The sequence below is a fragment of the Salvelinus alpinus genome, chromosome 14 (genome assembly GCF_045679555.1).
Source record: "Salvelinus alpinus chromosome 14, SLU_Salpinus.1, whole genome shotgun sequence".
Lineage (NCBI taxonomy): Eukaryota > Metazoa > Chordata > Actinopteri > Salmoniformes > Salmonidae > Salvelinus > Salvelinus alpinus.
The window spans coordinates 29,490,658-29,507,691 of record NC_092099.1 but is presented as its reverse complement, the minus strand read 5'-3'; the positions used below and the strand labels follow the sequence as shown (position 1 = coordinate 29,507,691).

Genomic DNA, 17,034 nt, shown 5'->3' with positions numbered 1-17,034 from the left:
TCTTTCTCTCTTTCTTTCTTTCTTTCTCTCTCTCGGAGGACCTGAGCTCTAGGACCATGCCTCAGGACTACCTGGCATGATGACTCCTTGCTGTCCCCAGTCCACCTGGCCGTGCTGCTGGTCCAGTTTCAACTGTTCTGCCTGCGGCTATGGAACCCTGACCTGTTCACCGGACGCGCTACCCGTCCCAGACCTGCTGTTTTCAACTCTCTAGAGACAGCAGGAGTGGTAGAGATACTCTTAATGATCGGCTATGAAAAGCCAACTGACATTTACTCCTGAGGTGCTGACTTGTTGCACCCTCGACAACTACTGTGATTATTATTATTTTATGAACATTTGAACATCTTGGCCATGTTCTGTTATAATCTCCACCCGGCACAGCCAGAAGAGGACTGGCCACCCCTCATAGCCTGGTTCCTCTCTAGGTTTCTTCCTAGGTTTTGGCCTTTCTAGGGAGTTTTTCCTAGCCACTGTGCTTCTACACCTGCATTGCTTGCTGTTTGGGGTTTTAGGCTGGGTTTCTGTACAGCACTTTGAGATATCAGCTGATGTAAGAAGGGCTATATAAATACATTTGATTTGATTGATTTGATTTGACTGAGTGAATCAGGCGTTCATGGTAGCATTGCTGAAAAAAAAGCACTACTAAAGGACGCAGATAATAAGAAGAGACTTCTTGGACCAAGAAACACGATCAATGGACATTTGACCGGTGGAAATCTGTCCTTTGGTCTGAGTAGTCCAAATTTGAGGTTTTTGGTACTGTCCATATGTAGCTTGTTTTTGGTCGCAGGTTCAGGAATGGCTGAAGAATTGCAGCATTTACCTGGAGCTAACTCTGCAAATTGCACTGCTGGGTGATTTAAAAAGTTTTAGTAAATCAATAAATAATATAGTAATACTCTTAGCAAAATTGTTTATCCTTAACTTACAATATGTAGAATCAATGAGAATAGAAAGGTTCAGAACTTTTGTGAAACATCACAGCACAATTGAAAAATATATGGAAAATATAAATAAAAACTGGATGGTGTTCAGCAATAGATGGGAGGGGCTGAGTGGAGCTGAAGGATGGGACTAAAAACAAACAAAATATAACTATTGTAAAATATACTGTGTCCATAAAATTAATATAGTATATATAAACTGGAAGTAGAAGTCTAATTGTTGTTGTCCATTAGTTTTCTCCAATTAGGGGAGGGATGGTAGGGTTAAGGGAAAATAATAAAGGAATATATATTTTAAAATCTATATATATATTTTATATAATAATACAAACATATATGGGGGATTGGAAATGATGCAGACAATAACATTGATGGAAGCTACACTCTATCTGCAATATTAAAGCTGATCTACCCCCTAAAAAAGTAGGCAGATAGGCAGGATTGCTAGCAGGCAGACATGCACGCACACAGTCACAAACACACACATAGTACTGTAGCTTACCTGTGTAGACAAGGAACAGCGTGATGGCCACAGAAACCAAATCCCAGAACAGGAGAGTCGCCATGAAGACCCTGGAAGTGACTGACAGAGAGAGACGGACAGAGTGGAGTGGAACTTTAGAGTTAGTGATCTGTGCCACAGCTAGCTAACCAGGAACCATGCCACTGTTTAGGCTGAGGAGGACGGAGAAACGAGGAAGTGGTCGTCTTAGAGAGAAGCACAGAGATGTTTAACACCTCACAACCATGGAGCTCAGAGACATCACACATACCCATTCAGCAGTGATTACTGAGTGATTGACTGTGTGCTCAGAGTTTGATTTCAAAGTGGAATTAACATCCAAAACATCCAAATTAATTTAATCCCCCATCCCCCATCAATGTCTGTTAAGAAGTGGTCGAATTCGTACCACATGATCAACTCATGAGTTGACCCAGGAATTACCATTTCTTTAAATTTCTGGTTATTTTGTTAGTGTATGACATATGCAAATACCCTCTGTGTGGACACCTGCTCGTCGAACATCTCATTCCAAAATCATGGGCATTAATACAGAGTTGGTCCCCCCTTTGCTGTTATAACAGCCTCCAATCTTTTGGGAAAGCTTTCCGCTAGATGTTGGAACATTGCTGTGGGGCCATTCAGCAGAGGTGTGGACTCGAGTCACATGACTTGGACTCGAGTCAGACTCGAGTCACAAATATGATGACTTGCAACTCGACTTTGACTTTAACACCAATGACTTAACTTGGACTTGAGCCTTATGACTCGACCTGACTTGATACCCTCCCCAAGCCCAAATATTAAAAATGATGCTATTAAAAAAAGTGTGCAGCGCATCAACTCTTCATTTAATGGATTACAGCTTGAATCGGACAGCAGCCAATAAAATTGTGCCAGCTGAGAAAAGGTTGTGCGTGGCAGTGCAGAGGAAAGTCGGCGGGTGAATTCAGATGGAGCCCTTGGAAAGATGGGAAAGATTATTATTTTCGGATATAAAGACAACGCTGTATCAACAAAAAAACGATTGCAACTTGCAAAACATGCCGGAAGAAAATTACAGACGAAGGCGCAACAATTTCCAACTTTGTTCGACATTTGAAGCTGCACAAAGAATGGTAAGTCGTGGCTAATAAGGCGGAAGGTATATATTTTATTACTTTACTAGGGTATCATGTAGGCTAGGGTAACGTTAAATCAATGAGCCTCCACACAGTCAGTCAGTGCGGGAATGTGATCATTGCACGTTGATGTTCCTAAAACAAGTTTGGGTGATTGTGTACAAGTCTACATCACCCGATTGCGCCCCATAGCGATCTTCTATAGTCGATCACTATTGTCTGTGTCTTTCTCACGGCTACCCATGTATTTCCATGGAAATATAACATTTATTTGGAAAGTAATAAATATATAGATATTTTTAAAAGCATTCATGATTTGCGTAAATGTAATATGGTAACTATTAGTCTTGTTAAAACTATGAAATGGTATTACATTTGGTGAATAGCACGCGTAGCACATTCATCTTCTGCACACCCTGCCATTCCAGTGTTTAATTGCTATATTGTAATTACTTCGCCACCATGGCCTATTTATTGCCTTACCTCCCTTATCTTACCTCATTTGCACACACTGTATATAGACTTTTTCTACTGTATTATTGACTGTATGTTTTGTTTATTACATGTGTAACTCTGTGTTGTTGTATGTGTCAAACTGCTTTGCTTTATCTTGGCCAGGTCGCAGTTGTAAATGAGAACTTGTTCTCAACTGGCCTACCTGGTTAAATAAAGGTTCAATAAAAACATATATAATAAAGTTACACCAGCTCTGTCAGGAGGAATGGGCCAAAATTCACCCAACTTATTGTGGGAAGCTTGTGGAAGGCTATCCAAAACATTTGACCCAAGTTAAACAATTTAAAGGCAATACTACCAAATGCTAATTGAGTGTATGTAAACTTCTGACCCACTGGGAATGTGATGAAAGAAATAAAAGCTGATATAAATCACTCTCTCTACTATTATTCTGACATTTCACATTCTTAAAATTAAGTGGTGATCCTAACTAACCTAAAACAGGGATTTTTTACTAGGATTAAATGTCAGGAATTGTGAAAAACTGAGTTTAAATGTATTTGGCTAAGGTGTATGTAAACTTCAACTGTATGTAAGATACAGATGGTGAGGGGCAGCCATGCAAAAGAGTGAGAGGCTGGAGTGTGGGTGTCAAACTGATACAGGATGTGTTTGGTCTTGAAAAGAGCAGAGGTATGGAAAGTGGCAATACCACAGGCTGTAACTGTGAGGGGCTGTTTTGAACATGCACTCATAAATTCCATTATATTTCTTAATGGAGAGTTCAGAGAGTTCAGTTCATGCTGATAAGATCGGTTCATCTCCTGCTGTTATGTGGAGTGGGTCTGATACTGTTTGTAATTTTTGAAAGTCTTCTTTGGGAAAGGCTGCTACAGCTCTCTATGTCCTTCTTTTCTAGCATTGACCACTGTAAATGTCATTATTTTGATTTCCTTGATACAACCCCGAGGTCGATATAAGTTGCATGATAAATAAAATTGCCGTCAGGGACTGCGTTTTTTGCATGTGTTAGGTCTCAATCTACCACTACCACCGATGTCTGCCTTTCGCAGCTGCGGCGGAAGGTGGTGGAGCTACAATTGTGTGTGTCAGACCATATGCGTAATTTATAACCTTTGCGTAAATTTCCGGAAAATTTCTGCTTGCCACATTTCTGAATAGTCTGGGCAAATACAAAAATATAGAGATTTATAAATTTAGCGCACGTCATACATACACGTTTCCCGTTATAAAATCAGACCCGTTGTAAAACTCAGGCTGGAAAACGCCCTCCATTTACCTTTTATGGTGACAACAATGCCCTTTATTTGAGGTATAATGTAGAACTATTGGCATTAGGCCACGGCATGCATAATACAAATTGTTGTTAAATATTTAGTTTATAAATAGATTGAGTATCTTTGTCCTACCTTGGTATAGGCTTTGAGATTAAATATGCAATTATATTGTGGTCCTATCGCACAGCAATACTGTAGCCTACCCCTACTGTCAAACATTTTACATAAACTATCAGCCTATTTACTGTGTTGGCAGAATGTTTTAATCTTTAGAAGTGATTTTTGCTGTATCTGGAAAAGGACTGTGTCAGTTTCTGGAAAATTGTCGTGGATCTGTCAGCAGCACGTTTGAATCCATCAATGTTTTGCATCAACTTTTCCCCCAACCATGATAGACCTCCCGCAAATTCTGAAACATTGTAGGCCAGGCTACGAAATAAAATAAAATGCAATCCTTCCCCCAAATCCTACTGTACCTACCATCTCAACCCTTCTTGCAGCCCGATCTCATAGGCTAGACATAACATAGTAAACGTAAAACCGGGACCCTCAAATTAGTATGATATGCCCCACCTGTTTTGAGCCCCACCTGTTCAGATAAAAAATAATGTATAAAATATAAAAATATTGCCTGTTTTGCATGTTATTTGGGCACTAATCAGTGGCACATATCAGTTTGCAAACAATGTAAAAAAATAAGAAGATTGAGTTAATGAACAAACATGGTCTCTTTTTTGCTTTCTTGAGTAAGGCAGCTCCAAAATGCTGTTTCAGCCTAGCTCAGTGCCTTCTGTGGTGGAGGGGCAGCCAGTGGAAAATACAGAGTGTAGGCATTGGTAATCTTCTCTAGTTGTGCCGTGATTGGCTCAGTGTTCTGTCACTCATGGGGATACTTCGTCACCGCAGAATCTACAGGGAGAGCTAGGCAGTTAAAGCCCCCTTGGGTACTGCCATAGATTTACATTAGAAATGCCCATCCAAGAAGGCTCAAGGTCATGGCCACAGATAAAATGCAATCAAATCACGTTATATCAACCATAGCTTTGATGGAACTGATCATGTCAACATCATACTTTCAAAATCTTAGCTAGCAAGCTAGACAAGCAGTCATCGTCATGAATCACATTGACAATCTATTGGTAAATCCTTTTCAAACCTTGTCATATGAAGAGAGATTATTGATAAAACGTATCGGTACTCATCTGCAATTGGAGATAAACATTCCACAACAATGAGTGGTTTGGAAGGAATCGGTGGCTAACTGCAAGCGTTGCAAAGCTCTTACTATTTTGCTTCCCCTGCCTGCTATTTGGTGGAGTGGGTGTGTGGTCCAAGTCTGGGTTTAAGGGTCTCTTCTCAAAGTTTAAAATGATAAACAGTCACACGCAACATCATGGGCCAGAAAAGGTTGAATACATTGGCCATGCTGTCAATCCAGCATGACTTCTGCCACGCTCAATACAACTGGAAACTCAGAACTGGGAAATCTCAGACTTCAGTGAGTTCAAGACAACTGGGAACTCAGAAAAAACGAGCTCCGACTGGGAAAATAGTTTTGAACGGTCATCCAATTCGGAATTCCAAGTCGGGAACTCGGACCTCTTTCTAGAGCTCCGACCTGAAGATCACTTACGTTATGATTCGACCTTATTTCGACCTCTAATTGGGAATCATATATAGGTGGCTTGTTTTGTGTTGGGGTTTGTGGGTGGTTGTTTCCTGTCTTTGTGTTTTCTCTGCACCAGATAGGGCTGTATCGGTTTGCCACATTTGTTATTTTGTTTTGTAAGTGTTCACGTTTATTCGTCTTTATTAAATATGTTGAGCACAAACTACGCTGCGTCTTGGTCCGATCCCTGCTACACCTCCTCTTCAGACGAAAAGGAGGAAGGCTGCCGTTACAATCGCCACAGGAGCGGTAGACCCAGAGTTACCTCTGCTGCAGAGGATAAGATCATTTGAGTTACTATTCCAAGAAATTGCAGCCCAAATAAATGCTTCACCTAGTTCAAGTAACAGACATCAACTGTTCAGAGGAGACTGCGTGAAACTGGCGTTCATGGTTGAATTACTGCAAAGAAACCACAACTAAGGACACCAATAAGAAGAGACTTGCTTGGGCAAAAAAACTGTAGAAATGGACATTAGACCGGTGGAAATCTGTCCTTCGGTCAGATGACTCCAAATTTGAGATTTTTGGTTCCAACCGCCGTGTCTTTGTGAGACGCAGAGTAGGTGAACGGATGATCTCCGCATGTGTGGTTCCCACCGTGAAGCATGGAGGAGGAGGTGTGAGGGTGTGGGGATGCTTTGCTGGTGAAACTGTCAGTGATTTATTTAGAATTCAAAGCACACTTAACCAGCATGGCTACCACAGAATTCTGCAAAGATACGCCATCCCATCTGGTTTGCGCTAAGTGGGACTAACATTTGTTTTTCAACAGGGCAATGACCCAACACACCTCCAGGCTGTGTAAGGGCTATTTGACCAAGAAGTAGAGTGATGTAGTGCTGCATTAGATGACCTGGCCTCCACAAGCACCTGACCTCAACCCGATTGAGATGGTTTGGGATGAGTTGGACCGCAGTGTGATGGAAAAGCAGATATACTCATATATATAGCAGTGCAAGTATTCAGAACCCTTGACTTTTTCCACATTTTGTTAATTTACAGCCTTTTTCTAAAATGTCTTAAATAGTTTCCCCCCCATTGATCTACACACAATACCCAATAATGACAAAGCTGAAATAGTTTTTTTAGCAAATGTATAAAATAAATCAAACTGAAATATCACATTTACATAAGTATTCACACCCTTTACTCAGTTATTTTTTGAAGCACTTTTGGCAGCGTTTACAGCCTGGCGTCTTCTTGGGTATGACGCTACAAGCTTGGCACACGTGTATTTGGGTAGTTACCCCCATTCTTTTGTGCAGATCCTCTCAAGCTCTGTCAGGTTGGATGGGGAGCGTTGCTGCACAGCTATTTTCAGGAATCTCCAGAGATGTTTGATCGGATTCAAGTCCGGGCTCTGGCTGAGCCACTCAAGGACATTCAGTTACTTGTCTCAAAGCCACTCCTGCTTTGTCTTGGTTGTGTGCTTAGGACGTTGTTCTGTTGGAAGGTGAACCTTCCCCCCCAGTCTGAGGTCCTGAGCACTCTGGATCAGGTTTTCATCAAGGATCTATCTGTACTTTGCTCCGTTCATCTTTCCCTTGATCCTGACTAGTCTCCCAGTCCCTGCCACTGAAAAACATCCCCACAGCATGATTCTGCCCTTACCATGCTTCACCGTAGGGATGGTGCCAGGTTTCCTTCAGACGTAACGCTTGGCATTCAAGCCAAAGAGTTCAATCTTGGTTTCATCAGACCAGAGAATCTTGTTTCTCATGGTCTGAGAGTCTTTAGGTCCCCTTTGGCAAACTCCAAGCCGGCTGTCATGTGCCTTTTACTGAGGAGTGGCTTCCGTCTGGCCAGTCTACCATAAGGCCTGATTGGTGGAATGCTGCAGAGATGTTTGTCATTCTGTGAGGTTCTCCCATTTCCACAAAGGAAATCTAGAGGTCTGTCAGAGTGACCATCGGGTTCTTGGTCACCTCCTTGACGTAAGCCCTTCTCCTCCCATTGCTCATTTTGGCCGGGCGGCCAGCTCTAGGAAGAGTCTTGGTGGTTCCAAACTTCTTCCATTTAAGAATGATGGAGGCCACTGTTTTCTTGGGGACATTCAATGCTGCAGACATTTTTGGGTTCCCTTCTTGGTTGTGTGCTTAGGACGTTGTTCTGTTGGAAGGTGAACCTTCCCCCCCAGTCTGAGGTCCTGAGCACTCTGGATCAGGTTTTCATCAAGGATCTATCTGTACTTTGCTCCGTTCATCTTTCCCTTGATCCTGACTAGTCTCCCAGTCCCTGCCACTGAAAAACATCCCCACAGCATGATTCTGCCCTTACCATGCTTCACCGTAGGGATGGTGCCAGGTTTCCTTCAGACGTAACGCTTGGCATTCAAGCCAAAGAGTTCAATCTTGGTTTCATCAGACCAGAGAATCTTGTTTCTCATGGTCTGAGAGTCTTTAGGTCCCCTTTGGCAAACTCCAAGCCGGCTGTCATGTGCCTTTTACTGAGGAGTGGCTTCCGTCTGGCCAGTCTACCATAAGGCCTGATTGGTGGAATGCTGCAGAGATGTTTGTCATTCTGTGAGGTTCTCCCATTTCCACAAAGGAAATCTAGAGGTCTGTCAGAGTGACCATCGGGTTCTTGGTCACCTCCTTGACGTAAGCCCTTCTCCTCCCATTGCTCATTTTGGCCGGGCGGCCAGCTCTAGGAAGAGTCTTGGTGGTTCCAAACTTCTTCCATTTAAGAATGATGGAGGCCACTGTTTTCTTGGGGACATTCAATGCTGCAGACATTTTTGGGTTCCCTTCCCTAGATCTGTGCCTCGACACAATCCTGTCTCGGATCTCTAAGGACAATTCCTTCGACCTCATGGCTTGGTTTTTGCTCTAACATGCACTGTCAACTGTGGGACCTAATATAGACAGGTGTGTGCCTTTCAAAATCATGTCCAATCAATTGAATTTAGCAGAGGTGCACTCCAATCAAGTTGTAGAAACATCTCAATTATGATCAATGGAAAACGGATGCACCTGAGCTCAGTTTCGAGTCACATAACAGAGGGGATGAATTCTTATGTACTCTGTTTTTTATTTGTCATAAATTAGCAAACATTTCAACCTGTTTTTGCTTTGTCATTATGGCTTATTGTGTGCAGATTGCTAAGGATTTTTTTTATTTCATCCATTTTAGAATAAGGCTGTAATGTAACAAAATGCCGAAAAAGTCAAGGGGTCTGAATACTTTCCGAAGGCACTGTACATATATATATATATATCCTGTATTGTGTTCAGAGGAAATACCACAGTGTTAATGGTGTGACTCTGAGGTGCTATTTTGGAACATGCACTCATCAATTCCATTCCATTACTTAATCAAGAGTTCAGATAGATCAGCTCATGCTGATAAGATCTGTTTGTCTCCTGCTCTTTATGTAATGTGGAATGGGTCAGATACTGTTTGTAATTTGGGAAAGTCGACTTTGGTAAAGGCTGCGACAGCTCTAATTTCCTTGATACATAAAAATATGGCCACTCATCTCCATCCCTCTCTTTCTCCCTTTATCTTTTCATATTTCATTTGCTTTCTCTCGTTGGGTACTTTTCAGGTGCTGCCTTGGCTTGGAAACAGAGATTGACATTAAATACATTTTGTAGAAAGGCCTTGAGTTCAGGTTTGAGGAAGTAACTGCCACTTCCTGAAAACGCTGAGGTTTCAGAGGTAAGCAGAGCAGCAAAAAATGCATGCTTCATTTTCAATGAAACACACACAGTAAAAATATGCACTAAGTACACCAGTCACACAACCACCGAAACACACACACACACACACACACACACACACACACACACACACACACACACACACACACACACACACACACACACACACACACACACACACACACACACACACACACACACACACACACACACACACACACACACACACACACACACACAGTTACATAGAACTATACTATAGAAATTGAGCCATTTCAACTTTCTGTGATTCAAATTAAATTCTCCACCAATGCATAATAGTTTTAAAACACTGTGTTTGACGCTTGCATCAACCAACCTGATCTGCTTTAATGTTGGCTACCTACACACTGCCTACACTAAACGTCTCTATTACAGGAGAAAGTGCCCATATGAAAAAATGATATAGTATACTATGGTATAACTACTATATTATTCACTCTATTGTTTTACAGACTTTACTGGAGTATTCACTATAGTGTTTAAAATCCTAAATACTATAGTAATTAATGTTGTGTTTTTGTGGATTGTATTTACTGTAGTGTTTTTGCAGACTGTAATATTTACTGCAGAGTTTGAAGACATTACTGTATTATTTACTATATTGTTTTTGTTTTAATATCTTTGACATAGGAAACCTATGAGAAAACCTACTGGAGAAATACTAAAATAGCACATTTTCCATAACCAGTAAGTAGGTAGGGCTGGAGTTTTTCCACTGGTGTGGAACACAATATAGTCTATACTTGGCATGTAGGTTTCTCTCTTATGGGTGGCACAAATTGGAATATGAGGGAGGGGAATGGGCAGGATATATGTATAATACAGACTGTATTGTTTTTGGCAGACATGTCTGTAGTATTTACTAAACTCAGCAAACAAAAAAACATCCTCTCACTGTCAACTGCGTTTATTTTCAGCAAACTTAACATGTGTAAATATTTGTATGAACATAACAAGATTCAACAACTGAGACATAAACTGAACAAGTTTCACAGTCATGTGACTAACAGAAATTTAATAATGTGTCCCTGAACAAAGGGGGTCAAAATCAAAAGTAACAGTCAGAATGCATTAAGTACTGCAGTGCATCTCCTCCTCATGGACTGCACCAGATATGCCAGTTCTTGCTGTGAGATGTTACTCCACCAAGGCACCTGCAAGTTCCCGGACATTTCTGGGGGGAAATGGCCCTAGCCCTCACCCTCCGATCCAACAGGTTCCAGACGTGCTCAATGGGATTGAGATCTGGGCTCTTCGCTGGCCATGGCAGAACACTGACATTCCTGTCTTGCAGGAAATCCTGCACAGAACGAGCAGTATGGCTGGTGGCATTGTCATGCTGGAGGGTCATGTCAGGTTGAGCCTGCAGGAAGGGTACCACATGAGGGAGGAGGATGTCTTCCCTGTAACGCACAGTGTTGAGATTGCCCGCAATGACAACAAGCTCAGTCCGATGATTCTGTGACACCCCACCCCAGACCATGACGGACCCTCCACCTCCAAATCGATCCCGCTCCAGAGTACAGGCCTCGGTGTAACGCCTATTCCTTCGACAATAGACGCGAATCTGACCATCACCCCTGGTGAGACAAAACCGCGACTCATCAGTGAAGAGCACTTTTTGCCAGTCCTGTCTGGTCCAGTGACAGTGGGTTTGTGCCCATAGGCAACGTTTTTGCCGGTGATGTCTGGTGAGGACATGCCTTACAACAGGCTTACAAGCCCTCAGTCCAGCCTCTCTCAGCCTATTGCGGACAGTCTGAGCACTGATGGAGGGATTGTGCGTTCCTGGTGTAACTCGGGCAGTTGTTGTTGCCATCCTGTACCTGTTCCCGAGGTGTGATGTTCAGATGTACCGATCCTGTGCAGGTGTTGTTACACGTGGTCTGCCACTGCGAGGACGATCATCTGTCCGTCCTGTCTCCCTGTAGCGCTGTCTTAGGCGTCTCACAGTATGGACATTGCAATTTATTGCCCTTGCCACATCTGCAGTCCTCATGCCTCCTCGCAGCATGCCTAAGACACGTTCACGCAGATGAGAAGGGACCCTGAGCATCTTTCTTTTGGTGTTTTTCAGAGTCAGTAGAAAGGCCTCTTTTAGTGTCCTAAGTTTTCATAACTGTGATCTTAATTGCCTACCGTCTGTAAGCTGTTAGTGTCTTAACGACCATTCCACAGGTGCATGTTCATTAATTGTTTATGGTTCATTGAACAAGCATGGGAAACAGTGTTTAAACCCTTTACAATTAATATCTGTGAAGTTATTTGGATTTTTACGAATTATTTGAAAGACATCGGCCTGTTTCTTTTTTTGCTGAGTTTATTTTATTCTACAGTACACTACAATATTCTATAGTTGTCACGAACGTTGTAATCCTCCTCGTCTGAGGAGGAGCAAGGATCGGACCAAAGCGCAGCGTGGTTTGAATACATACTTGAATTTATTTAACAAAGACGAAACGAAGAACACTTGACAAACTAACAAAACAACAAACGAACGAACGGGAAGCTATACTACGACAAGTGCAGACACAGGCAACTTACGTAATGACATAGACAATAACCCACAACCCACAATACAAAACAGACTACCTAAATATGGTTCCCAATCAGAGACAACACAAATTACCTGCCTCTGATTGAGAACCATGACAGGCCAAACTAGAAAACACCACATAGAAACAGACAACATAGAACTGCCCACCCCAACTCACGCCCTGACCATACTAACTAAAGACAAAACTAAGGAAAATAAAGGTCAGAACGTGACAATAGTATTTCCGACACATGCTCAAGGGATACTACAATTTGTGGTATAATATTCTACTGTATACTACAGTCTACTACAGAATTATATTTGAAGTACTTTAGCATTTTTTCATGCGGGTGGGGTAGAAAGAAAGGTAGGAGATGGAGAAAGAGGGGGAAAGGAGGAGCGAGAGGGGGAGACAAATATAAGCATGGAGGTGTGACAATGCCACAAGGGAGGTAATAGGCACATACACACATATATTTGACTGGTTTAAAGTTATAAAACCATGGTAAGGTTAAACCTTTCTATAAGTCTATTAATTATTTGCACATTATTTGCACTGGCAATCACTGGCAATCATGACTCCTGAAAAAAAGACAATCAGATGGTGCAAGTCTGACGAGGCCGACGTGAACGATACACTGCTTTCTAGGGAACAGGCCCAGATCCCCATGATTTGCGTGAAGAGGTGTAGAAAAAGGGTCCGGAGGGTGGGTTGCCTTCTGAGAATTCGTAATCGATTGAATAAACCCCCACTTCCTTCCATTCTGCAAGGAAACGTGCAATCTTTGGACAATAAAATAGATGACCTGTGCGGAAGATTAAACTACCAACGGGACATTCAAAACGGTAATATCTTATGGTTTACGGAGACGTGGCTGAACGACGAGACTATCAACATGCAGCTGGCTGGTTATACGCTGCATCGGCAGGATAGAACAGCGGCGTCTGGGAAGACAAGGGGCGGCGGACTATGTATTTTTGTACATAACAGCTGGTGCACGATATAAAGAAGTCTCGAGCTATTGCTCGCCTGAGGTAGAGGAGCTCTTGATAAACTTTAGACCACACTACCAACCTAGAGAGTTTTCATCTGTATTTTTCGTAGCTGTTTACATACCACCACAGTTAGAGGCTGGCACTAAGACAGGATTGAATGAGCTGTATTCTGCCATAAGCAAACAAGAAAACGCTCACCCAGAGGCAGTGCTCCTAGTAGCCGGGGACTTTAATGCAGGGAAACTTAAATCCATTTCCATCAGCATGTTAAATGTGCAACCAGAGGAAAACAACTCTGGACCACATTTACTCCACACACAGAGACACATACAAAGCTCTCCCTTGCCCTACATTTGGCAAATCTGACCATACTTCTATACTCCTGATTCCTGCTTACAAGCAAAAATTAAAGCAGGAAGCACCAGTGACTAGATCAATAAAAAAGTGGTCAGATGAAACGGATGCTAAGCTACGGGACTGTTTTGCTAGCACAGACTGGACTATGTTCCGGGACTCCTCCGATGGCATTGAGGAGTACACCACATCAGTCATTGGCTTCATCAATAAGTGCATCGATGACGTTGTCCCCACAGTGACATTACGTACATACCCCAAACAGAAGCCATAGATTACAGGCAACATCCGCACTAAAATAAAGGCTAGAGCTGCCGCTTTCAAGGAGCGGGACTCTAACCCGGAAGCTTACAAGAAATCCAACTATGCCCTCCGACGAACCATCAAACAGGCAATGCTTCAATACAGGACTAAGATTGAATCGTACAACACCAGCTCTGATACTCGTCGGATGTGGCAGAGCTTGCAACCCATTACAGACTACAAAGGGAAGCACAGCCGAGAGCTGCCCAGTGACATGAGCCTACCAGACGAGCTGAACTACTTCTATATTCGCTTCGAGGCAAATAACACTGAAACATGCATGAGAGCACCAGCTGTTCTGGAAGACTGTGTGATCACAATCTGCAGCCGATGTGAATAAGACCTTTAAACAGGTCAACATTCACAAGGCCGCAGGGCCAGATGGATTACCAGGACGTGTACTGCGAGCATGCACTGACCAACTGGCAAGTGTCTTCACTGATATTTTCAACCTCTCCCTGTCCAGGTCTGTAATACCAACATGTTTTAAGCAGACCACCATAGTGCCTGTGCCCAAGAACACTAAGGTAATCTGCCCAAACGACTACAGACCCGTTGCACTCATGTCTGTAGCCATGAATTGCTTCGAAAGGCTGATCATGGCTCACATCAACACCATTTTCCCAGAAACCCTAGACCCATTCGAATTTGCATACTGCCCCAACTGATCCACAGATGATGCAATCTCCATTGCACTCCACACTCCCCGTTCCCACCTGAACAAAAGGAGCACCTATGTGAGAATGCTATTCATTGACTACAGCTCAGCATTCAACACCATAGTGCCCTCAAAGCTCGTCAATAAGCTAAGGACACTGGGACTAAACACTTCCCTCTGCAAATGGATCCTGGACTTCCTGACGGGCCGCCCCCAGGTAGTACAGGTAGTACATTTACTCTGTACAGGCACCCCCTGTATATATTGTTATTTTTTACTGCTCCTCTTTAATTACTTGTTACTTTTATCTCTTATTCTTATCCATATTTTTTTAAACTACACTGTCGGTTAGTGGCTCATAAGTAACCATTTCACTGTTGTGTTCGGCACATGTGACTAATAAAATTTGATTTGATGAGTGTTAATTCACCTGTTTCCATACATGTTTCATTTTAAAACATTTATCTTACAAAGGAGTAGTTTAATCTATCTGCTTAACTATTTATTTGTACATGGAATTGCATTTGGTGTTTTTTTACTCCTTTTTTTCTATTCCTTACAGGAAAATGCCACGTGCAGTATCTGATGTGTGGAGACATTTCACTGCAGCTAATGTAGAAGGAAAAGCTGTGTATATCTGCAACTAATGTGCCAAATCATATGTGAACAATGCAACAAAGATGCAGAATCATCTGGCCAAGTGCATAAAGTTCCCTCAGCACTCTAAACAAGCAACCTCAGACAAAAGTCCCTCTACTTCTATTCAAGGTGAAAATAATGAACCAGACACCTTATCGATAGCAACAGCCCATGGTCCTCCTGGAATCCGAAGTTTATTGGACTCAATGGAGGAGAAATGCTGATGAATGTCTTGCTCGAGTTGTGTATGCAAGTGGTTCACCTCTGATGCTCACAGACAATGTGTATTGCAGAGATTTCTGAATGTTCTTCGCCCAGCATACACCCCTCTAACCAGACATGCTTTATCTATTAATTTGCTGGATGCAGAGTTCAACAGAGTTCAAGTGAAGGTCAAGCAAAATCAGAGAAAGCCGACTGTATCTACAAGAGCACAGACACAAGGGACAATACACACATCGGTCTTTACATTGCAGATGAGCTGAATGCAGTCATCAATGACCTTGGACCACAGAAGGTATTTGCACTGGTGACAGACAATGCTGCAAACATGAAGGCTGCTTGATCTAAAGTGGAGGAGTCCTACCCTCACATCACACCCATTGGCTGTGCTGCTCATGCGTTGAATCTGCTCCTCAAGGATATCATGGCACTGAAAACAATGGATACACTCTACAAGAGAGCCAAGGGAATGGTTAGGTATGTGAAGGGTCATCAAGTTATAGCAGCAATCTACCTCACCAAGTAAAGTGAGAAGAAAAGAGCACCACATTGAAGCTGCCCAGCAACACCCATTGGGGTGGTGTTGTCATCATGTTTGACAGTCTCCTGGAGGGGAAGGAGTCTCTCGAAGAAATGGCCAATATGGACAGCCCCATTAAGAGGATCCTCCTGGATGATGTAATTTGGGAGAGAGTGGTAAGCAGCCTGAAACTCCTGAAACCTATAGCACTGTTGCTCCAAGCAGAGGAAACTGCAGTTCTGAAATGCATCAAAAAGCGTGAAGACTTCTGCCTGAAGCCCATACACGCCGTAGCGTACATGTTAGACCTCAAGTATGCTGGAAAGAGCATCCTGTCTGATGCAGAGATCAACCAGGCCTATGGTGTCATCATTACCGTGTCTCGCCAACTTGGCCTGGATGAGAGCAAGGTTCTTGGCAGTCTGGTGAAGTACACTTCCAAGCAAGGGCTTTGGGATGGAGATAAAATATGGCAGTCGTGCCAACATATCTCATCAGCCACCTGGTGGAAGGGACTTTGCCTCCATCATCCTCCAAATCCCACCAACATCAGCCACCTCAGAGCGCAACTGGTCCTTGTTTGGGAACACACACACTAAAGCACGCAACAGGCTGACCAATACAATGTTTGAACAATTGGTGGCCATCCGGGCAAATTTGAGGCTTTTTGAGACTGACAATGAGCCATCCTCAACAAGGTTGGAAAGTCACAGTGAAGATGAGGCCTCAGTCTGATGTTCAAGAGGTGGAGATTGAGGAAGTCCAGGGAGAAGACATGGAAGCCTGAGAGGAAGACAAACAAAGCTTTAGTTTCAAGATTATCATTTTACAGATGTATGTTGAAAATGTTTCTGGGAGATGCAATGGATCATTGGGGATCATTCAATATTCCCTTTCTTTTGATGTTCAGTGAAATCATCCCATGTGAAGAGTCAACTCATTTAATGAAAGTTCAATTCGTAACTATTTAAAAAAAAAACATTTGCAATTATATCTACTTATGATAAGGTTAAAGGTTTATGTTTCTGTCTCCATATGATATGGTAAATATATCCAATGCAAAAAACATCTACATTTTAAATGGTATTAATATTAATTAGCAT

General features: G+C 42.6%; 1 protein-coding gene across 2 annotated transcripts in view; it reads right to left on the bottom strand.

Moving 5' to 3' along the window:
- LOC139538184 (uncharacterized) overlaps positions 1-1,624 on the bottom strand; it is a 36,616-nt gene extending 34,992 nt beyond the window's left edge. The window contains exon 1 of one of the 2 annotated variants that reach the window (XM_071340053.1): positions 1,453-1,624. In XM_071340053.1, coding sequence (XP_071196154.1) covers positions 1,453-1,516 — 64 coding nt within the window. In that variant the 5' untranslated portion in view covers positions 1,517-1,624. The remainder of the gene's footprint in view (positions 1-1,452) is intronic. The other variant, XM_071340054.1, reaches the window with a different exon arrangement.
- Positions 1,625-17,034: the final 15,410 nt, after the last annotated feature.